Here is a 22,761-nt window from a genome sequence, read left to right as displayed (position 1 = left end):
TATATCTAGTGACAGTGCCGCGAACTGCTCTTTAATTAAGTTTATTAGGTGTGAAAGGTTTCAAAAACATTTTTGCTGCAATATTTTATATGATAAATTGTAGAATTCTTTCAGAATTAATCACCAATAGTGAAGTAACGACAATGCAAGCCAACATGGAAGTTCTGTCTTTGTTATTATCTATATTGATTAAGTATAAAATATCGCACTGCTTACTAATCAGTAATTACTTATCTGTTTTAGCTAATTTTTTATATCTAAATAATTCTCGCTATAATTGCAAGACTACTTTTTTCAGTGTAGTGTGTTAACTTGAATAAAACTGTTAACGTATATATTATACAAAATATACGGGCGTCTTTAAATCCTTCGGGAATTTCCTTAAAAACACAACATTTCCTCTTCCCCATCAACAAGTATTCAGAAAATATACATTTTTATTATAATTAACTTATAAAATTAGCGGGAGCATAATAGCGGTCTGTCGGACCAACATTGTGGTTAGTGTGATTTTTTTAGACGTGGTGATTTAAAGGTTATTAAAGATATTCAATTCTAAAGATGTCATTTGAATCCTAAGAATTTCTTTATAATGTACAATGCATAATATAATAATGGAAATGCATTTCTATAATTGTCTTTTATATTTAATAAAATTTCTAAAAGTATAATATAAAAATTAAATTTTATTATTTTGTTATCACTGTATTCTTATTGCTCGCAATGTTTGAAAATAACAATATAATATGAATTATTTATTTAATTAGTTCATTAAATTAAAAATAAAATTTATTAATTATTTACAAAATATTTTATAAATATTTCTGGACAATATTAAAAATAACTTTGAAAATATTTTATTTAGAAAGTATAATTGCCGAAACGAAGGAATGTTATTTATTGTGTTTGTTTCTAAAGAATGTATTTTTTATTAATTGTTCTTTATAATAATTACTTTACGAACAAACTGAAAATAATAGATACGCTGAGCGTGTAATAATCTTCAGGGATTGGAAGTAATTCGTTATTTATAACGTACGTCATTATATCGTTACAATTACTGTTTTACTTTTAATTACTTTTAATTTTTTAGTAACGAAATGGTAACGGCATTACTGTTTTTTTTTTAGAAACTGAAACGGTATAACATATACATTTTTTTCGGAAACGGCACCGACAACATACTATTACTGAAACATTTTTACCCTCTTCTCGGTTTCAAGATCCAAATTATAGATGTTATTAGTTTTGACGTATATTTAAACTTTTGGGCTAATATTAAAGAAGCGTAATATTTTCAAGAGAGAATTTTTATTGTAAACTGAAGAAGCCTTTTGGTTTACTATGTCGCTAGATCGGCAATCAATCGTAATCATATATATATGTCGCGAGTTCCAATCATTATAATATTTAAATTATATTAGCTTGAATAGGAAAAACATTATTGATGACGTTTCTTGTCCTTGAGGACATGCCATTCAAGAAATATATACGTTAATCATTATACCATTTTTTTACTGCGCAACGAGACAATTAACTGATCACGCGCGGCCCATAATTAGAAACTTAATTTATTGCCAACTTAAATAGCCTAATTAAGTAAAAATATATTTTAAGTAATTAAAAATCCCTTATCATATTTATGCAACATTATTAATTATTCTGCAAAGTGTCATGTAAAATCTATTTGATATTCCATGATAGAAATACATATCATGTCTACCATGTGATATTCTATATCCCGCCTCGACAGCCTGCTTGTTGCGCATGCGTTTTACATTCTGCTCCACTGCGGCCTCTGCTGTCCCTTCTGGGCCTTCTGGCTTCTGCTCCGCTCCATGCTCCGCTCTGAAATTTCCGCATCTAACCACACATTTTGGCCGGATTGTCTTTTATTTGAGAGCAGAGCCAAGTGCCAAGGTCAGGTGTCATTAAGAAAAGAAGAAAAAAGCAGGTGCCATAAAGAAAAGAAGAATCCATTAACGGCATTAATGATGTAAACCGTATCTGAACCTAATGAACTTATCGATCGCTAGTATTTCTAGGTTAGTTGAGGATTAATCGGTAACGGTTTGTAAACATTTGTAATTTCTCAAGGTGCCTACAAATTATTCACGTGCTCCTTCAGTGTTCAGTCTAATTGTTCACCTCCTCCTATTATTTGCATACTCCATCGGTGTAACCATCGATTATAATCCTAAAAAGCATGATCTTTAAATGCGATCAATTACTTGTTTCACAGTGCCGAGCGATTTTCATGTTTTTATATCTTTATATTTTTACAGAAAAGAAGCACCGAACTGCATCATCGAGAGCCAAGGTGAACAATAATCTAAGTCGAATATTTAGCCTGTATTTCTTACCGCAAATTCAGCAGGTACCTATAATATATTGTATTCTACTTTGGAGTATCTTAAAGACTGCTACTATTGAAAAAGCATAAGTGCTTTGATTGACAACATCTTCAATACATTTTTTTTTCGGTAACGGCACCGACAAGATACTATTACTAAAGACCGATAATCTTACGCCTCTACTCGGTTTCGAGATCCAAATTAGATGTATTATTAGTTTGATGCATATTTAAACTCTTAGGCTAATATTAAGGGAGCATAATATTTCCAAAACAAACTTATTGTAAACAGAAGAAGCCTCTTGGTTTACTGAACGTCGCTAGATCGGCAATCAATCATAATTAATCATATATATGTCGCGAGTTCTAATCATATTTTAAATTATATTAGTTTGAATAGGAAAAACATTATTGATGACGCTTCTTGTCCTTCTATTCTCTATTTGTTACAACGACATAACTCGAAAGCTTTCTAATATGTTCTATTAAAACTGCAAAAACTATAAAATTAAGTAATTCATTCAAGATTCTTATATTATGTTTTTATGCCTTGATTGATGACTTCAATATATTTATATTTGCTACAACATAACTCAAAAGCTTTCTAATATGTTCTATTAAAACTGCAAAAACTATAAAATTAAGCAATTCATTCAAGATGCTTATATTATGTTCTTATATGTATAATAACTTTCAGTGTACAGAATGGAAGTGACTGGACCTTGTTGATTCCGTTTGATAGCAAAAGCGTTCCTCGCCATCGTCGTTTTGCCGATTCACAGCGTGCTACGGTCATGTTTTTTTAAGTCGTTTAACGCTGACTTTGGAAAATGCCAAAACGTGCTTGTCCCTTCGAAGGCGACCTGTTGCCGCAGATGAAGGTGCACGTGGGCGAGAAGCAGATCAACAACGGTGTGTCGAGCGACCAGCGGATGAGGGATGTCTACAGTAGGTACCGAGCTTTGCGGGACCTGGAATGTACATACCTGTACGTTTCCCTTTAAATCTCACACTTGACTCCGTGCGTGCATTTCCAGATAGGACCCTGAGTTTGCTCAAGGCGGGCGCGAAGGCACTCACAACCCACAAGTTAAACACGTCCGGGCAAATGGACTCTGTGGACCTATCGTCACCTTGTAAATTCAAATCTACGTCCAATTTGAAACAGATGATGTTGACCGACAAATTACAATTGAAAACTAGCGACAAAGTTGTCAATGTAGGTTGCGAGGACTGTGTCCGCGCTGTGTTGACGCTTGAATATTTAACTATCCACTTCGCATGGCTCTCTGCGACTGTTTGTTTTTTCTTCCAGGATATCCGGATAGACCTGTGCGGGTGTGGCCGATTGATAGATCGGTCTACGGTAAGCGCGTGCTATTACTGTGATCAGGCGCTGTGCTCCTCCTGTCAGGCTGTGTGCGCCAACTGCACGGAATTGTTCTGTCAGAACTGCTCTCTACCTATGTAAGTTATCAGCCGTGTGTGTTGCCTCTGTAAAAGCTTCATATGCGCGTAATTTATAACTGTATGCGTTGTTTTCAGATATAACTGCGACGAGCAAATCATGTGTCTTAATTGCTATCGATAGCTGTCAAACAGAGATATTTTTATGCGTGAGCTCTTGAAAACTGATTGTGATTTTGTGCAAAAAATTATAGAATATCGCTTTATGGAAAATATTTAAAAAATGTAGAATCTTAGAAATTATAAAAAATGTCGATATAAATAGAATTAAATAGTGAACTCCTACATAGATTAAGATATACGAAATATTTCAATATTTGTTATATAATGTTTACTTAATTTATTAATATTCAAACGTTTTATATACACATAAGAAAAAACTCGTTACAAATATATTTTAAATAATATTATACAATAAGAATCTATAAAATAAAAAATAAAGCATATAATCTAAAAAGTTTCATTTTAAATATCCTGTTTCTTAAAAATTAGACGTACACACAATTGTGTTTCATAAGCATTTAGAGAGAAAATATAAATATTTAATATAAAAATTTCTTAAATTACATCTAAAAGTAATAACACATTATTACTCATTATTTCTTTTTTTACTTAATGCGAGTTGCAGCTTAGGGAATTTCTAATATTTTATATATTATTTATAATAAATATCTGAGCAGATTATGATTTTTTTTGGCTTCTCTCACTTTCAATCGTTGCAATTGATGCAATTCTAAATATGAAACATTCGTATTTGATAAAAGATAAGACGTACAATTTAAGAAATATGGTCGAGAATAGCAACTTCAAAGATTTCTTTTAATTTCCTCCAAAGTCTCATGATTCCCAGTACATTTTATTAAAACAGTTTTTTATTTTATATTTGTAATATCTGTAAAGTAAAAAAGGACGTATGCAATTTCTCATAGTATGCAATGCACATATAAAATATAGAAAACGCATGTATGTTTTTTTAAAAAATGTGCAAGATAATGTTTCTGATTTATATTATTTGAGTTAAGTACATCTGCGTGCGATGAAATAAGACTTCTGATAAAATTTGCGTTCGTATTAATTGCAATAAAAAAAGAAGTACTGCTCTATCCCGTTATCACAAAACATTCATAATTAGATAAATCAATATTGTTTATATATCTTAATATATAAACATTTTGTTATAAGTCTATAAAAACGTATCAATCGATTTGTTTGACCATAAATATCACTCAAATCGAATCACGAGGCAATAAAGTCTTGTTACGAGTTATCGCTATTACTTTCGTGATGCAGCTTACTTTTAATGTGACAGATGAAAATTGTCTTATGAATAATATTATAATCTATATAGAATTGTTAGTTGACTGTACAACTTCTCTGTTAGCAGCTATTATAAAATTTCTCTATTATAAAATAGTATTAAAATTATTGGTAACGTTCGATTAATTTGCTGCAAAATTAACGGACGAGAAAAAAAAATGCTTGTCAGACAAATATACTCTTGCAAGATTCATACGGAAGTTATGTCCGTGGAGCTCTTCACGTTTTTACGATAATTCGAAAAATCCACGGTTAAGTCATTTTCATCTGTTTCCTCGCCAAGGAGATGGCCCTCCACCTCGACTTTTGACTTTCCAAATATTCTGCAAATAGATGCGTTTTTCGTGATGCGCAAACACATTTATAGCACATAATAGCATTGTATTGTATTAGTTTTGTAAATGCGCTCGCAGCAAATAATGTATGTATGTTTTTGTTATCTTTCCCGATGGAGATGTAAATATATTAACAGTGTGAATAAAAATAACATGAAAATGAAATCTTTCCGTGTGAAGTATATATGTACAGTCGTATTTTTATGCAGGTGAGAGATGACTGCCACTGCAAATATATTAGTCATGGGATTAGGTAATGTAATTAAAATGCACATATGAGTATTTAGCCATCAAAAATATTTATACAGTAGAGTCATATCCATAATACATTATTTCGATAATACATTCATACACAGTTGTCCGTATATTTTCTCAGTAATTTATTTACATATTTAACTCGTTAACGTAATTTTAGTCATTAATTATTTTATATTTTATTCGTTACTCAATAGTAAAGAACTATATCTATGACAAGGATAATTTTAATTAGATAATACATTCCTCCCGCAGGTAAGAACATTCTTTTTCTCAGTCTTATTTTGTTGTAAGTAACAAACCAGCAATTCCAAAGAACAAGCAAAACTTTTTTGTAACATTTGAAATGAAATCTTTCAGGAATCATAATTTCGGCCAACTTTACAGTTATTATTTGAAGTAAGAATAATATGATTTCAACATAAAATTTTACAGCTTGATTTTAAAGAACATATCACACATGCAGAATGATTCTTAATTATTCGATATCGGTACCAATTTATTCTATTAAAGACGTTTGAATAAGAAGTTCGGTAAAAGTCGGTTTTTTATACTTTTAAAAAATTGTAAAAATTATTTTTCGCATATTAGAAAAATACAAAAGAAAATAATAGGAGAAACTACAATGAGTTTAGGTTTAATTATGTTGATGTTAATTACATGGAAGTCAAATTAAATTGTAAATTAAGAATCATCTTATACATATCATCATATCGTCATTTACAGTAAAGCACGTTTTGTAAGGAAACCTGAATTTATTGTAAGTATATGAATCTAATTAAATTATATGTTATTTACAAAGGATAACAAGCATGAAATTACCGATTAATTACATTTGATTTCCAACTATGTTATTCGCAAACCATAATTACAAACGCAATATCGATATTTCATTTAAGCGATAGGGAAGAGCGTAAGTTGCATTATCAAAAATAATTCTGACATTCTGTACATGGTTAGTATTAGAAACAAATAATGAATCTTTCTCCCAGAGTCAACATCGATTAGCTGTTACGCAGAAGGTTAAGCGATGGAGTTCCTGTCGTTTTGTAAGCGCAACTTAGCTATTTGTATTTGCCTATACCTGGACAGTGCGGATGGCGATGTGTCCGCTGATACGACCGTGGATTCTTCCAATCCACGATGGAGTGATATCGTCTCTATATCGATTTGTTGCGCTGTGGAATGGGCTCGCATAGCTTCTAAATATTCGGGAGTTTCCAACGTGGCTTTAGTCGGTTTACGATAACTGCACAGATAATTTATACACATTAAAACATCATATTAATTGCCTCTCTTTCTCTCCTTGAGATTATAAATATTTAAAAATCATAATTTAAAAAAAAAGTTTACTCACAGCTTCAATAATAAGGAGCTTCCAACTACTGATACGCTACTTAAAGCCATGGCGGCGGAAGACATCCACGGCTGTAGGAAGAAACCGAAGGAAGCGAATACACCGGCAGCTATGGGAATGCCCAGAAGATTGTAAATACTAGCGAATAAAAAATTCAGTCTTATCCTAAAGACCGTTTTCCTTGATAGATCTAGACATGCGATTACGTCCAGAAGATCGTCCTGCAAAAGAACATTGACATTGCGTTTTCGTGTGCGACAATTTATAGTGCAACACATCGCTTTCGCTTTGTTTGTACAAGTTGACTTACGCGCATCAGAACCACGTCGGCGGCCTCCACGGCGACGTCTGTTCCCGATGCGATAGCGATACCGACATCCGCTTGAGCCAGAGCCGGACTATCGTTAACACCGTCTCCCACCATGGCGACCTTCAAACCTTGCTCCTGCAGTCGCTGAATCTTAGCTACCTTGTGCGACGGCAACACCTCCGCGAAAACTCGGCTGATGCCGACCTGTATATTTCCCCAGGGAGTAAAGCCAATAAAACTTGATGCTCTCTGTGTATCGCAGAAATTAAATATTCTATGTGTAACGGGATCTCGTCATTCCGTCTTACCTGTCTAGCGATCGAAGCCGCGGTTTGCCTGTTGTCACCCGTCAAGAGAATCACCTCCAATCCCATTTTTTTCAGGGTGTAAACCGCGAGATGCGCCTCGGGCTTCACCTTGTCGGCGACGCTGATCATGGCGACGAGCATATGGTTTATCGAGACCAGGACCGCGGTGTGTCCCAGGTCCTCCTCGTTGACCATCTTCGTGTCGACCTCCTGCGGGATGATGATCCCGTTCCGTCGCATCCATTCCCGATTACCGATGCAGACCTCGTACAGGTCCTCGAATTCCGGCGGCAAGCGACGCTTGCCGGGATTCAGGAGCAACTGCAAATCCGCGTGTTGCTTCTCGTGCTGTATTACCTCGGGGATCTGCGTGGTCACGACGGGCACGTCGTTGATGTGGTACGTTCCGTACGGCGTGTTGTACATGTGATTCATATAGTTGACAATCTGCTCGGAATCCAACGCCTGGATCAGCGCTTGATCCAAATGTGTTACTTTGCACTTCAAACCGCAGCCGGCGACCGCTTGAAAATTCGAGCACTGCCCAGTAATTGTCTGGCCCATTATTTCTTTCACGAAGCGTACGATCGCTTCAAAAAGAATTGCACGATCATTGGACGTTTTCAATGTAAAGCGTGTAATTGCACAGGAAGCATGGTGAGATGATATTTACCTGACGCGATAGGATGCTCGCTGTTTATTTCCGCCGTGCCGACGACCAGCAGCATCTTCCCCAGTGAACAGAGCCTCTCTTCCACGAACAGGTCGATCTTGGTGACGGTCGGGATACCGTACGTCAACGTTCCCGTCTTGTCGAAGACGACGCATTTGACCTTGTGCGCGCTCTCCAGCGGCTCGGCGCCCTTGATCAGGATGCCGTTCAGCGCGCCCACGCCCGTGCCGACCATAACCGCGGTCGGCGTGGCCAGGCCGAGGGCGCAGGGACAGGCGATCGCGAGTACCGCCAGGGCGCTTCGAAAAGCGTACTGAAATATGATCTCATTGCGATTCTGGCCGTCCTTATTGATGTGATCATTGTGCGACATGGGCAGCTTGACATTCGCATAGCCGACTATGATCCAAATCACCAGCGTCACCACGGAGACCGCTATGACCAGGGGTATGAAGTAGCCGGCTATCTTGTCGGCCAGCTGCTGGATCGGCGCCTTGTTCGTCTGCGCCTCCTCCACCAGGCGAACGATCTGCGCCAGGGTCGTGTGCTCGCCCGTGTGCGTGGCGGTAATCAGCAACGGTCCGTTCTGATTGATCGAGCCGCCGATCACCAGCGACCCCTCCTTCTTTGGCACCGGCATGCTCTCGCCCGTGATCAGACTCTCGTCGCAGGTCGACTGACCGGTCAGCACGCGGCCGTCGACGGGCACTTTGGCGCCTTGGACCACCTTCAGTGTGTCGCCACGTTGCACCAGATCGACGTTTATCGTGCGTTCCGACAATATCTCATTGTTGGGTCCTAGCGTAACCAACACCGCATCCGTGGCTTTCAAAGATAACAGTTTTGAGAGAGCTTCGGATGTCTTTCCCTAAAAGTGAAATACACTTTAGCGTTATCTTTTAGCGTATGTATTTATTATTTTTATATATGTATTTTTATATATAAAAATAACGTTAAAATGTATTTCACTTTTAAGAGAATTTCGGCCGTCTTCCCCTAGAAGTGAAATATATTTTAGTGTTATCTTATATATCTCACATCTCTCTACCAAAGAACTGAATCGTAACGACGTACCTTCGCCACGTGCTCGAGCCACCTTCCCAGACTGATGAAGACCAGAAGCATCGGCGGTGTGTCAAAGAACGTCAGCGGACTGACTTTCTCTTGCATTATCATAGCGGCAGCGAGAACGGCGATCGAGTAAAGATATGAGATCGTGGCAGTCATCGAGATTAGAACGTCCATGTTGGTCGTGCCGTGTTTCAATGTTTTATAAGCTTGCACGTAAAAATGCCAACCACCGAAGAACTGCGCAGGCAATGCATTTAGTTTAATTCGTAGCGTGAGATATGATAGCGGTGAATTGTGTCGAGCTCGTCGCGCATACCTGCACCGGTGTGGAGAACGCGAAGAGTAACAGATTTTCCCAGGAGAGACCAGGCACTATGCAACACATCTCCTCGTGCGTCTTGTCGCCGAAGGACATGACCGACATGAAATACGTCATCGTTATCATACACGGTACTCCGAAAATCAGCGATACCCAGAACGCGTTTCGCCACTTATTTATCTCTTCTCTGCAACACGGACAACATGGCCATTAAAAGAAGCTCACTCTCTGGTACGCCGCGACGCGTGCATCATTCATTATTCCGCGTATATTGTATATTTACTTTTGATCCAAGTAGTCCCTATTCTCCTTATCTCGATTGGTAAACGCATTGGCCGTGAAACCTAATTTAGTGATACACTCGACGATATCTCTGACACCGGTCGTTTCCACGTCGTACTTGAATTTGCCCCGCTGCGTCGCCAGGGCGACCGTCGCCGATTTTATGCCAGGCAGCTTCTTCACGGTCGACTCTATTTTATTTACGCACGACGCGCACGTCATGCCCAAGATCTGAAATGAACTCGGAGTCAGGAACGTGTGCTACGCTCTTCCACGCAGCTGTGCGTACGAGATATATTTATATATAATAAAATGTCTAACTTTCTACGTAATTTAAGTTTAAAATCTTTTTTTATACCAAGCACGTTCGAGAATTTGTGCCGTTATAGACAAGCGCGGGATTTATTTCCAGAAAATCCCGATTTAATTCCAGAAAAACTAAACGGACAAAACGATATCTGTTTTCAGTGGATATCATTGATGCCAATCTAAGGATATACTTTAAGTCTTCAACTGTCTTACTATCAGCTCGATCTCGCCCTCGCCGGTCCCGCACTCCTCAATTAAAGACGCAGGGAAGCCCAGCTCCGTTATACTGGAAGCGATATCCTCCGCTCTTATTTTGCTAGGATCGTATGCGACTTCCGCCTTGGAGGCCATCAAAGCGACCATTATGTTGCTCACGCCGTACAGCTTCTTGCAATGTTTCTCTATCGCAGTGACGCAGGAACCGCAGGTCATACCCTTTTTCAAAAACAAATCAATCCATTATGAACTAGCTCATACCGCTTAAAATGCGACGTGCTATGCCGTCACACGGAAAACTTGTAAATCCGCATATAATGAGTCAAAAATATATAAGGAGCGTAACGTACCGATACGTGCAGGAAGCACTTTGTCGACTGCTCCTTAACGTCACCAGCGCCGTTCGCTTGCGGCACCACCTCGGGCTTCTTCTTTTTTTTCTTCTTCTTATTGAGAATAGCGTCCGCAACTATGTCGTTCGTTCCCTTCACATACGCGGAGAAGCCCATCTCTTCTATATGCGCCACTACCTCGTCGGGCGTTATATCAGCACTGTACGTGACTCTGGCCTCTTTATTCTTCAGACTGACATGTATTTTCTTTACACCGATCTTGTTGTTGAGAACACCTACGGCAGAAGACACACGTGGCCCTTGTATATAGAAAACGTCGGAGCTGCGCGACGTGAGAACTTATCTATAATCTAGGGGGATATAAAATTTCAAAATTTCCAACCAAGGAGAAACACCAGTATTATTACTTGCTCACATACAAACAGAGCAATCATTTTTTTTTACGCAAAAATTATGCAGACATAATGAAATAAAATAAAAGATTTCCAGTTTTCAGATACTACTGGTGTCGAACTGACGGACCGAATCGCGCACCATGCGGATTTTGTTTTACCATATTATCGACTTACTGGTGATGTTTTTAACGCACGAGTTACACGTCATTCCGTCTATGTGTATGAAGCAGGTGTTGGTGGTAAGTAATAAGGAGGATTTCGCTGCGTACTCCGCGGAATCCTCGGACAACGACGGGCTGGCGGTGAAGCCCATCTCCCCGATCGCCTCCGCCAACACATCCGGCGTGGTCTCGTGCGCCCGGTACTTGACGTAGCCGGCCTTCTCCTCGAGAATCACCCTGATGCTGATGACGTCCGGCCGCTTGCCGATTATCCTCTCGATGTTCGTCACGCAACTCTGGCAGGTCATGCCCTCGATGTCGATTTTGGCGACGCCAGTCTTAACCTCCGTGCGCGGCACGCGCACCAGATGCGTCGTACCCTCGAAATCGGTGTCGGAGTCATCCCTGCAAATTTCCACAGTGAATTCAGAATCGTACAACATAAGTGATTTCAGTTCAGCGCAATAAAACTAGGATACTGTCAGTCTCAATTAATGTGATGTGTTTCGTTAAAATTCAATGCAATATGAGTGAAAAACGCCAATTAATATAATAACTAAATTTCACCCATTTTCATGAAGAAGTTCTTACAAAAGTAAGTGGCTTTTCATCTTCCAAATAAAATTATCTTATTGCTTTAATACATTAAATTAATAAATATATATTAATTATTAATTTTGTAAATTAGTAACAGAACATTTTGTATTATTTATATATTGTTATTTTAGCGGTGTTCCACGCATTCTATTGTAAGATGGACACAAGACAAGATTGAAGGAGATCGTGTCCATATCATTGCGAAATAAATTGCCACGACATGACAGTCCCGCGGGATTTTAAATCGATTTATTTACTGTCATAATCTCTTTTACACATTTGCGCAATCGGTTTCGCGCGATAAACCGATCCCATATTCATTGTTCCGTGAAGCGGCATCGTTAGATAAAGATGTTACAGAAGAGAGTTTCGAGGAGATAAAGTTACAAGTTAACGGCGTGCACGCCATTAATTCACAGCAGACAATTCTGACGTTCAGCACGTGACGATCCATCATCAGAAGACACATGGAAGAAACGTCCAGTCGGCTATCTCGAATTTCGGCAAAAATTTCTCTCTCCTTATCCGCAATACGCAGATAACAGTATATAGTATGTCGACCGCGGAAGCAGGTTTCCACGAGAAATGCAGACAATGACGTTCCTCGCAAACAACGTTACGTATAACGCTGCGAACGTTACGCCGACGAACTGACTCGCTTCTGGAGTGGCTAGACGAGATTATAAATTATAAATTCAAAATACACGCTCGAGAAACGGTGAGAAATTAATGCGAGTCCGTTTTCGTTTCAGCATTACGTTAATCTTGGAGATGCTTAAGAAATTATATGTCTGAAAATCGTCCCCATAAAACCATTTATTAAAATTGACCGTGATTTATTTGAGTCTCCGAGTTTATTTCTCCCTGACTCGAATATTTACGTTTGATCTACAAGAGAAAATCGATAAAATCCCAAATAATTTTGTGGGAGACCTTTCGAGAATGGTGATTCCGTTTCTTTCTCTCTAAACACGGGCGCGCGATATTGCACAACAACTAACAATCGCAATTCTCCAGGGGCTTACCAGAGAGTATCGACGGCGCCGTAACTTTTGCCAAGGAGAGGCAGCTTTTCCTCACCTTCCTTCATCATCAAACGGAGCAACCGAAGTTTCGCAATACCGAACCTTGAAGTTTTTTTTTCGATACTCTTAGAAATTGTTACGCGCCGCGGTCTCTTATCTGCCTCGGGGTTTAGACTCTCGAAAATTATCTATTTCCTATCATCCGACACGATAGATAAGCCCGAAAAAAAGTTCGCAAAAGTTTGGGAACGTATAGTTACATTCTCGCCAAATCGACGCAGAGGTCTAATTAGAAAATCCGCAATCGATTCTGTGAGTGATTCACTGCAAGTGATTCTTGAAACACTTTGTCGTGTCGTGGTGCAAGGATATTTTCTGGAAAATTTTCTCAGAACTCTTAATTACGTCAAAAAGAATATCTCTATACTTTTTATTTAGGACGTGAGCAATACAACGAAGTTTTAACGAACTTATAAGTAGCATATGTTGCCACGTAATCGGTTCTCCGTACTAGCAAACGTTAATCATTATAGAACGTTCTCGTGATATCTCGCGATGGAAAATGCTACTTCATTATCCGTCTGCGCGTTGTCGCGCTTCGATAAGAGCCATCACGATACATGCAGGAGAATCATCGATTCTCGGCTTCGATTTCAATCACTATATAAGCAAACCCAGGTCTATATCGACTCGCCGTTCACCATGAGAGTCCAACGTTCAAACTATCGTCGCGACTATTTCGGGCAGTCGACGCACCGCGTTTTCTAATTGATTGTGGATCGTGGAAAGAAAGAGAGAGAGAGAGAGAGAGAGAGAGAAAGGCGATTCAGGAAAAACGCACGCGATCGACGATCGGGTCACCACCCCCTTGTGGGGCAATGCGATATTTCGCGCCGGCAGATCTGCAGAAGTGCGGACGTCGCGATTTCTACGATCGTATATGCGACTCGAAGGCGGCAGCAGTACAAGTGGGGAAGGCGCGGCACCAAAATATTACGCGATACTCGACGCGAATTGATATCACCCGAGCGACTGAGATAACTTCGGTAATCACCTGTCCCACGGCACTCCGGCGATCACGGTTGCTCACGGATCGCCTTTTTGCCCACGGCACTCATTTCCCGCTCCCGTTCGGCGGAGAGGATATAAGTCGCGTTGATCTCGCGCGCGCGAGAGCCGCCGCGGCTGATAGCCGCGACCAGCTGCTCGGCGTATAGGTGACAGTATGCCGACCTGGAGGCGCGGAAGGACCGTACCGCTCGATGAAGGGGCTCGAATACTTGGAGTTCCACGGAGCGCGCCCATTAGGGGACGATCAGGGCCGAATTGATTTCGCCATCGCATCAGACGAAGAGAATGAACTTTCCCTCGAGCACTTCCCTCTTTCAATCCCGAGGAAATAATTTTCGATTTACGTGGAAATTTATGTTGATTTATGTTACTTGGAACAATAATAATATGTTTAAAATAATAATTTGGAATGATGAGGGTAATTCAGAATAGTAATCTGGAATAATAAAGACAATCCATTTTATCGTTTATGTAGATGTAAACCCATTCTAGATTGTATCCTTATCATTCCAAATTACTCTTGATTACACTTTATGATTTTTTTCCATCGTATTTTTTTACAAATAGAATGCTATAATCAAATGGAACTGTATCTACGCAAATTACGATACAATTAAAGAGATAATTATGGAATATTCATATATATATAATTGGCAACGCTTACGATATACGCATATATTTCCAGGCGAGCGCGTCTTTCTTGAAATGAATATAATAAATGTAACAGATAAGTCCGCGTCCTTCGCGCCGTATTCTCCAGATATACGAGCGCGAGTGTCTCTTAATCGCCAAACAATGCGGCGTTTTATCATGAACGGAATGTCGAATTAAACGGGGTGCACGTGTACGTGTGCGATAAACCGAGCATGATCGACGTCAAAAAGGCTGACCCAGTACGCGCCGTCAAGCAAGGACGCTCGTACATCTGGCGATTTTGCGTTGATTCACAAGACGCCGTAAATGCAATGGTAAATTCCGATCGTGCGAAGCCTGCATGCATGAATTATTCTACATATCTCGCGTCCACAAGTCGCGCGCGACACTATAACGGCCGTAATTTTAATGCGCGTGAAAGTTACTAGGTCTTAAGTAAAAGGCCTACACGCTTTCTGCTCGTGATGAACTTTCGTTTGGCAAGCTAATAGACGCATATATGCGTGCGCATTGCAGAAGAAACTTAATGAAGATCTCAATGCGTATATACTGATACGGGGCGCTATAATGAGAAGTCCCGCTGATGTCGCGCCATTGTAGTGTATAAACTATGCCCGCAGCATCGAAGCTTAATATTCCGTGATTCGAATGAAAGAGTAACGCGTAAAATTTTCTCCTTGCGCGTAAATATGTATTACGAATATGGTAATAAGTTTTCTCATCGTAGTATTTTCATCATTGCGAGTATTGAACGATAATCGCAATTGTCATAGAAGTAAATCAGGTGAATATATAAATATCGTCAAACTGGAACGATTTATCAACTTTATTGGAAAAACCCCCAATCTTAGCAAATGTATTCTATTAAGAATCGAAGATATACTTGATTCACTTTCGATAAAGACTTTCGATGAGCATGACATGATTCTAACGGATGTTTTATATATACGATCTGAAGGAACTAGCACACGTTTATTTCTACCTTTGCCGCGCATATTGAAATTAACCTGAGAAAATCAACAATTCAATTTCTCGGGTTCGACTCAATATATATAAATAATAATTTTGTATACCAACCCAAGCAATCTCATGTTTTCAAGCGATATCGAGCGGTTCACCACCTCGTTCGCCGTCGTAATATCCGTTAGATTGCGATACGCCTGCTTCAGCTGATGGACCAACGGACCCCTGAACTTCGTCATCTCGCGTTAGATTAAACGGCGCCGTGAAAATTTCTTGCGCTCGTCAAGATTGTGTACTTATTTTGTCACATCGAGTTATTCTCTTTATACTTCTTTTCAATCGAGGTTGTAACAATATAATATTAAGAGATAAATAACGTATCACAGTACAAATATTGCGTGTATATCGCTAGGAAAATAAATGAGATAGGAACCTCGTGTGACCGCGAGCTAGCGATAATTCGAGGTAATCAACTAGTTTTCCACGTGTCTAAAAGAGCACTGAACCCGATAACAAAGCCGCGCTGAGGCCCCACTGTCGTTTCCACTGTCGTTGTTGCGAACATTGTAAGAATTGAAATTACTCGCGCACACACATAATAACACTATACTCAGGAAAAATTATTTGTGCAAAAATACATTTTGCGTTTAAAGGTTCACCGTATAATGAGTCAAGGATTCAGGATATATATAAGATATCAACGGGTGAAGGCATCAATTAATCTCACCGCAGCGCGATTATACGAAAACGCTACGTGTTTAACGGATGTAAACCGAGAAGCGATAGCGAATATCCGGGGGACCAGGTAAGTCAGAGACTACCTGGGACCGACTGCCTGGGACAGGCGTCCGTAACTCGGACGAGAGAGAAAGGCATGCTCCAGATAACGATTCCGTCCAGCGAGATTGAAGGGGGACTCAATCTTCGTGATACTCGCGGCATGTGCGTGACGGAAGGAAAGAGAGAAGAAGGAATTGTTGCATGTATTACGGCGATAATATCGCGAGGATATCAAGTGACGTGAAATTCCGACATTCCACTCCAATTCCAGAGAAGTATTTTTTTTTTTTCTTCGGACGGGCACTATTTCAAGGCGCGACGGCGTTGATGAGTGGAAAATAAAAACATACATTTCCGAATCTTACTTGCAAAGTGTCACTTGCAAATATATCCGAGTACCTGCTGTATTTTAAGTGTGCGTTATAGCGAGGCAAGAATAAACATTTCACCCGATTAGCAAACTTGTTATGAGACATGGTTTATAAGCTATAATTAAGTGGATTCTCAAGATGCTGCGATCTGAAGTAGCCACGATAAGAATATCTCGGTTATTTCATAAAGGTTGCACGTGTACGGAAAAAAAATATATTGGCAGCAATAATTTAATTGAAAATAATCTTGTTGAATAAATTCAATAATAGTGTTAATAAATAAATAAGAGAAATACCAAATTCGGCCGAGGCTAGATATTTATTGTCTATTAATAATATATTAATTATAAATATTAAATTATATAAATTAATATTTTTAATTTTCAATTTTCAGCTATCAAGCTACGCGCCAATTATTATATCAGTCTTTAAGAGCGCAATCATTACTTTAAACTAAAATAATATCACGTATTAAATTGATCTTTAATTTGATGTTAATGCTATAAATATCATAAAACTGTAGAAAACTTATTGCGAAAGAAAAATATTACTTCAATCAGGATTCAAACTTGGAATCTCCCAATCTTTGTTTCTTGTATACATATAACCTTATTGAAATTATTATTAACAAAACCAAAACAATTAAAATATCTTATTAAAATAAGAATATGACGTATTTTCATTAACACTACACGGAAGGAACGATTTTGTTCAAATATCTAAATAGCTACAGATACAGAAAATAATTATGTCAAAATAATTATGTACAACGTTAAAAAGCTGACGATAATGTTGCAAATAGTTTGACGTTCTAGCAGTCAGTTTAAGCAACTCACATAATTATTTTTAAAGTTATATCTAGCAAAATTTTTAAAAACTTTGGCAAAATTAATTTTTTCGTTAATTATTAAATTAACAAAATTATTTTCAATTAAACTAGTGCTATTAATATAACATCATTTTTTTCCGTGTACATGTCTCCAGATGTTAAATGTGCTTGATAAACACTTCCTGCGAAACGGGATCGTTAAGAAGCTTTAAATACAACGCGTTCACAAAAAAAAAACACCGAGAGAACTAATCTGCAAATTGTTCAATTAAATCAAAGTGAATCTTTTCTTGCTGTAAATTTTATCGAACGTTATCTCTAAGATCTTAATTATCAGCATTATCTTTAATTGATCTTATATATATGTATGTATGCATATATATATATCTAATCAATATATCTTTTAATAACAAAGTTACTGTACACATTACTCGCATTGCGCGCGTGATATCGCTTAGCAGCTATTAAACCGCATATAATTCACTGCCGCGTCCGTTGTTTATCGCACAAGACGCCGGGAATCACAATGTAACGCACGCTGGCGTTTAATAAAGTGAGAATGGCCGCGAGGATTAATCCAATTTTACCCCGGCCGCATCTCTCGGAACCCATCTCTAAACAAAAGAAAGACGTTGGCACTGGATGGATCTCAGAAAAAAAAATACGATGAGGGTAATCACAGGAAATTAATGACAGGCATCAAGCGAGTGATTCATTCAGTCGGACGAGAGTCGATCGAGAGAGCGTGTGTGGGAATCCCTGAGGAGGAAAAAACTCGAATTGTCACGTTAATAACGCAATTGCGACTTACCAGGAGTTAAGACCTCTGGGTGACTCGACTAACACGTTATATTTCCACGCGTTTTTTCGTGCCATTTCATGCCACGTCACTCGGAAAATCTCTTCCCCTCCCCGAATCCTCCGCGAATTTTCTTAAAAACACATACGTGCCCACTATTCCCACAATTGTCGTTTAATCAAAAAGTGCAATAATTAAAATGAGATTTCCTAATAGAGCTTCTCAATAGAACTGCCACGTATCTCGCACGCGCGCACTGATGTCTGGCTCCGGGCGATTCTGTGCGCACGTTAAACACAACCGGACGGGACGAAGAAGCACCAGCTAAAACACATCCACCGTCACGTTGCACGCTGTACTTGAGCGGATTCGGATCGAATGATCCGACGATCTGCAGGACTCCAATTTCGATATTCGATCGGTCCTCCGGTTACGGCACGACACGCTGCACAGATACCCTCGCAACTATGTTATTAAACAGTATCATGTTCTCGTGCCTGGCGCGCGTAAGCTATATATCGTCTAACGAAAGAATTCGACTACCGTTGAACGATCGAAAGTATATCGAGCCGGTGCGTTTTTTACTTGTATAGTCGCCAAAAGGTTGCCATACTTTTTTTTATAATCATTTTCGGAACACAGTCTGTTCACTGAGCGATTGATTCCTACCAATGGATCTAACCAATCGTGTTCAACCGCTCCACAAGCAAAACTGCATTCCAAGACCCATCAAAATAAAAAGTGCAACCTTTTAACCGGTAACTTATATGCAATGGCGATTGTTGACTGTCTCGGGAAATTCTTTTTTTTTTTTTGTTGGACGCAGGAGAAAAACTGAGGATATTTGTTTAACTGAAACTGAAGAACGGAGTATTTTTAACGCCTTTTGCAATACGAAATTACGGCAGAAGCTGTCTGACATTGAACGACCGAACGGTTAGTTTTTAACTGATAGTGAGAGCAGTACGTGGCACAGTGTAATTTAAGGTAAACCTGAACCTTGGACGGGATAATTGTTATGCGATGCCGCGTTAGCGCGATAACGTAAACAATCGGCGCGGCGGACAATGTTGTAACGGGCTATCATGTCGCTCTAAAGCAACATTAGAATGCGACCGTGAGGTCCGCGATTAAACTTGAGCGTTGACTGACTGATTTTTCGTGTGCAGATGTACATATAAATGACGCGGCGGAGCTACCGATGTGCACGGAGGTCCATAGTTGCAGCAGATAAGATAACCCCCGATGAGAAACTTGGAGATCTCTTTCGGGTCGCAAGGACGTTATTACAGTTTCAGTTTTTAAACGACATTCATTCTTGCAGCGAGGCTGATTGAAAACTGTAGTCAATGCTTGTAATCTTTCCGTGAATGATTCACCGGTAATGCTCCGTTTATCTCCGGGGTTCTGAACCACATTAAATTGCAATTAATTGCAAAATCTCATTTTTAGAGAGAAAGAGAGAGAGAGAGAGAGAGAGAGAGAGAGAGAGAGAGAGAGAGATAAATGCCTCTTCAATATTTTCGTCCCAGTTTGAATCAGAAAATATACAGAATATATATTATATATACATAGAATATATTCATACAAATGTATCTTACTCACTTTTTCTTGGTGGAATTTGGTAGATTTGACAGCATGGCATTTTTAGCATTCTTCTTGTCTTCTGCAAACAAATTTCATTAAACGATAACTTACAATGTCAATTAATAAATAGTTACTTACACGAGAAAAAGTATTAGCGACACAGTGACTCAAAAGGAAACTTTAGAGAATTATTGAAGCAATTTTTTGTCAAACAGATTAAGCGACAACAGATAAATGTCCATTTCTATCTTTAATCGTGGTTCAACTTATTCCTCCTCTTTTCCTAGTTTCAAGAATTAGAAAAAGATAAAGATTAAATTAAACCGGGATTAAAATTAATCCGCATAAAAATGGACTTCTAAGCAATGTATTTAAACTAAAAGGATTATAATATTTATAACAAGTTTTAATATTAAAATAAAATAAAAAACTGAGGTGAGAAAGACCGTCGTCTTTTCAAAGCTGATAAATCTTTGTGTTAATGCATATAAAACTCAATGGGTCGACGCGAGCGAAAAACTAATGCAAGCGCTGTACTGGGAATGATGATTTTAATGACTGAAAGTTACGAGTGTTTCGAGAATTTGGTAACGGAAAATTGCAGCCGAATATTCTAAGGGACACTCAAGGCAATATATCAGTTTCTATCGACGAGACACAAACAAGTTTTTTTTTATAAAAATGACTCCCTCTGATTACTCCCTCCGTTATCTATTATCACAATCTAAGATTTTGAATACAGCAGACACAAAGATCTCGAGCGTTTACTCATCGTTTAAAGTGCTGCATTATATCTTCAATTTAAACACGCCGAACGATTCACGTACGGACAATACTGTACAGGTCTGTTCTTTGTCATTGGCACACTTGCACTGAAACTTCCTTATCTCCCATTCGCTAAACTTCAAAATATATCTATTTCATTGACTACGTTGAGCAGAACGTTTATTCTGCAACCGTTGGAAGTTCACTTCGCGCTGAATGAGTTATACCTTCAGATTTAGAGGAATTTAGAGTCCTGTTAGTGCGAAGAAAATTTCCAACAGTCGCAAAATAAATGTTGCAGCTGAACGCGGCCATTAGCTGCGTTCGTCAGAAAAAAGGCAGCTTTGCAACTATTATAAGGTTCTTCAACACGATTGGTCCTTGCCCTCAGCTCGCTACCGGATCTAAATGCATAAACCAATAATGAAGAATGTTACAATAATTGCAAAGCTCTGCTGAGCACAGCCATTTTATCTATTACAAGTATGCACTAGTTAAACAAAGAACAGACCTGTATCATTCGAGTGTAGTGGCTCGTTTTTCCTTATCACAATACTGCTCTATAATTTGGAATTTTTCTCAAGTGCACAAATAACGAACGAAAATAGAATAAACTCTCTGTATTGACACACATGTTTAAAAGTTCCCAAACAGGTATTTATAAGAATGAAAACACAATATGTTTATATCCTGACCGACAAAATGTCAAAAATCAATATTATGATATTTATAGCAAGAGAGTGCGGTTCACGTTCGTTCTCCAACCAATATATAGAACAACTTTGATTCAACTCTCGGTTACAACTTTCCTCTTTGTCATCTTCTGATCCTTTCTAGGAATCAGGAAAGGACACAGGAGCGAAATTAAACCGAGATATTTAAAGTTTAAATAAACATTGGTCGGAAAACGGGCACTGCTCGTCGGAGAACGTCTGCATTAACGGCGGCCTAACATCGCTTCTGCACTCCGGACATCTTCCGGTCCGCGCGACGCTCGGAAGCGCGGAGCGTGGAAATCACGCGTATGTATAGGATCACTCCTGACGTACGGGTGAACCACGACCACGGCGGCGTACCTTCGTCCGAATCCGTGAGGCCACTCAGGGACGTCTGGCACTCCATCTCCTTCGCCATTTTCCTTTGTAACGCTTTGTAACTCGCAACCAGACGCGGCTCGGGTGGTTAGGGCGAACCATGCCACAGAGTCGACCGACCGTCAGCGCCTGGACGCGCACATCGCGCCGAGGCGAGACCCGACGACGCGACGACGCGACGATGCCGTGCAGGCGAGGCGAGAGCGAGGCGGCCTGCCTGCCACACGCGAAAAAGCGGCAGGTGCAGCCGTTTCTCGGTTCGCCGTTCGCTGCCGCTCGCTCGCTCGCTCGCTCCGCTTGCTCGCGGCTGCTCGATCGATTTTCAACCGGAGCGGAGCGTCGCCACGCAGGAGGCCAACACCGTCTTCTCCTCGGCGGCGGCGGCGAACGATGACTCCCGCACCTCCCGTGCGCGAGCGCGGCCGCTGATCTCTCGAACTGTCGCGACGGATCGCGTGCGGATCAATTCGACCGCGGCGCGATCGACCGGGATCGAGGCAGGACGGAGGAGGACGCTAGACGGAGGAACGGATCGTCGAGTGGTGCGATACGCGACACGCAGGCACGCACACACCACGCACACACGGTACACACATGCACATACGCGCGTAGGTTGGCGCGATGGACGCCAATGGTGAATGGACGCGCGAGCAGAGCAGCAGCAGCAGCAGCGGATGGTACACAGCACCACGGAGGCACCAACCGACTCCGCCGAGAACGAGGCGCGGGATACTCTCGGTGTGGC

The 22,761-nt window shown here is 39.8% G+C and overlaps 2 protein-coding genes across 13 annotated transcripts; one reads left to right on the top strand and one right to left on the bottom strand.

The window, feature by feature from the left end:
* Positions 1 to 1,821: 1,821 nt before the first annotated feature.
* Positions 1,822 to 4,194, top strand: LOC105458060 (apoptosis regulatory protein Siva-like). Of its 2 annotated transcripts, none has more exons than XM_011703116.1 (6): positions 1,822 to 1,996; positions 2,286 to 2,377; positions 3,051 to 3,301; positions 3,391 to 3,572; positions 3,669 to 3,820; positions 3,899 to 4,194. In XM_011703116.1, the coding sequence occupies exons 3-6, from the start codon at positions 3,184 to 3,186 to the stop codon at positions 3,942 to 3,944; spliced, it is 498 nt and encodes a 165-aa protein (XP_011701418.1). In that variant the 5' UTR covers positions 1,822 to 1,996; positions 2,286 to 2,377; positions 3,051 to 3,183; the 3' UTR covers positions 3,945 to 4,194. The 2 variants fall into 2 exon arrangements, with proteins under 2 accessions (XP_011701418.1, XP_011701417.1); XM_011703115.1 differs by having other exon boundaries at positions 1,822 to 2,045.
* Positions 4,195 to 4,271: 77 nt separating this feature from the next.
* LOC105458058 (copper-transporting ATPase 1) lies at positions 4,272 to 22,755 on the bottom strand. Of its 11 annotated transcripts, none has more exons than XM_011703106.1 (16): positions 19,319 to 20,047; positions 18,583 to 18,894; positions 15,906 to 16,122; positions 11,495 to 11,886; positions 10,923 to 11,200; positions 10,570 to 10,791; positions 10,049 to 10,278; positions 9,763 to 9,952; positions 9,450 to 9,683; positions 9,345 to 9,371; positions 8,376 to 9,243; positions 7,703 to 8,292; positions 7,395 to 7,598; positions 7,085 to 7,305; positions 6,812 to 6,976; positions 4,272 to 5,460 (listed from the first exon to the last, which is right to left on the bottom strand). In XM_011703106.1, exons 3-16 carry the CDS (start codon positions 16,028 to 16,030, stop codon positions 5,328 to 5,330), a joined length of 3,879 nt encoding a protein of 1,292 aa, XP_011701408.1. In that variant the 5' UTR covers positions 16,031 to 16,122; positions 18,583 to 18,894; positions 19,319 to 20,047; the 3' UTR covers positions 4,272 to 5,327. The 11 variants fall into 11 exon arrangements, with proteins under 11 accessions (XP_011701408.1, XP_011701410.1, XP_011701412.1 ...); XM_011703108.1 differs by having other exon boundaries at positions 19,570 to 20,047; XM_011703110.1 differs by lacking the exons at positions 15,906 to 16,122; positions 18,583 to 18,894; positions 19,319 to 20,047 and adding exons at positions 20,176 to 20,236; positions 21,999 to 22,755.
* Between the last annotated feature and the right edge of the window lie 6 nt (positions 22,756 to 22,761).

The sequence above is a fragment of the Wasmannia auropunctata genome, unplaced genomic scaffold (genome assembly GCF_000956235.1).
Source record: "Wasmannia auropunctata unplaced genomic scaffold, wasmannia.A_1.0 LD334722.1, whole genome shotgun sequence".
NCBI lineage: Eukaryota > Metazoa > Arthropoda > Insecta > Hymenoptera > Formicidae > Wasmannia > Wasmannia auropunctata.
Note: the sequence above shows the minus strand (reverse complement) of the source record. Positions and strands in the feature narration are given on the sequence as shown.

Bases quoted from the DNA above. Each gene is read 5' to 3' on its own strand.
- LOC105458058 (XM_011703104.1), bottom strand. From the start codon at position 21,237: ATGGCCGCGTTCAGCTGCAACATTTATTTTGCGACTGTTGGAAATTTT. The intron at 9,372-9,449 runs GTACGTCGTTAC...TTTCACTTCTAG, and splicing joins GGCTCGAGCACGTGGCGAAG to GGGAAGACGGCCGAAATTCT. The intron at 9,244-9,344 runs GTGAAATACATT...TTTCACTTTTAG, and splicing joins CGGCCGAAATTCTCTTAAAA to GGAAAGACATCCGAAGCTCT.
- LOC105458060 (XM_011703116.1), top strand. From the start codon at position 3,184: ATGCCAAAACGTGCTTGTCCCTTCGAAGGCGACCTGTTGCCGCAGATG. The intron at 3,573-3,668 runs GTAGGTTGCGAG...TTTTTCTTCCAG, and splicing joins CTAGCGACAAAGTTGTCAAT to GATATCCGGATAGACCTGTG. The intron at 3,821-3,898 runs GTAAGTTATCAG...CGTTGTTTTCAG, and splicing joins CAGAACTGCTCTCTACCTAT to ATATAACTGCGACGAGCAAA.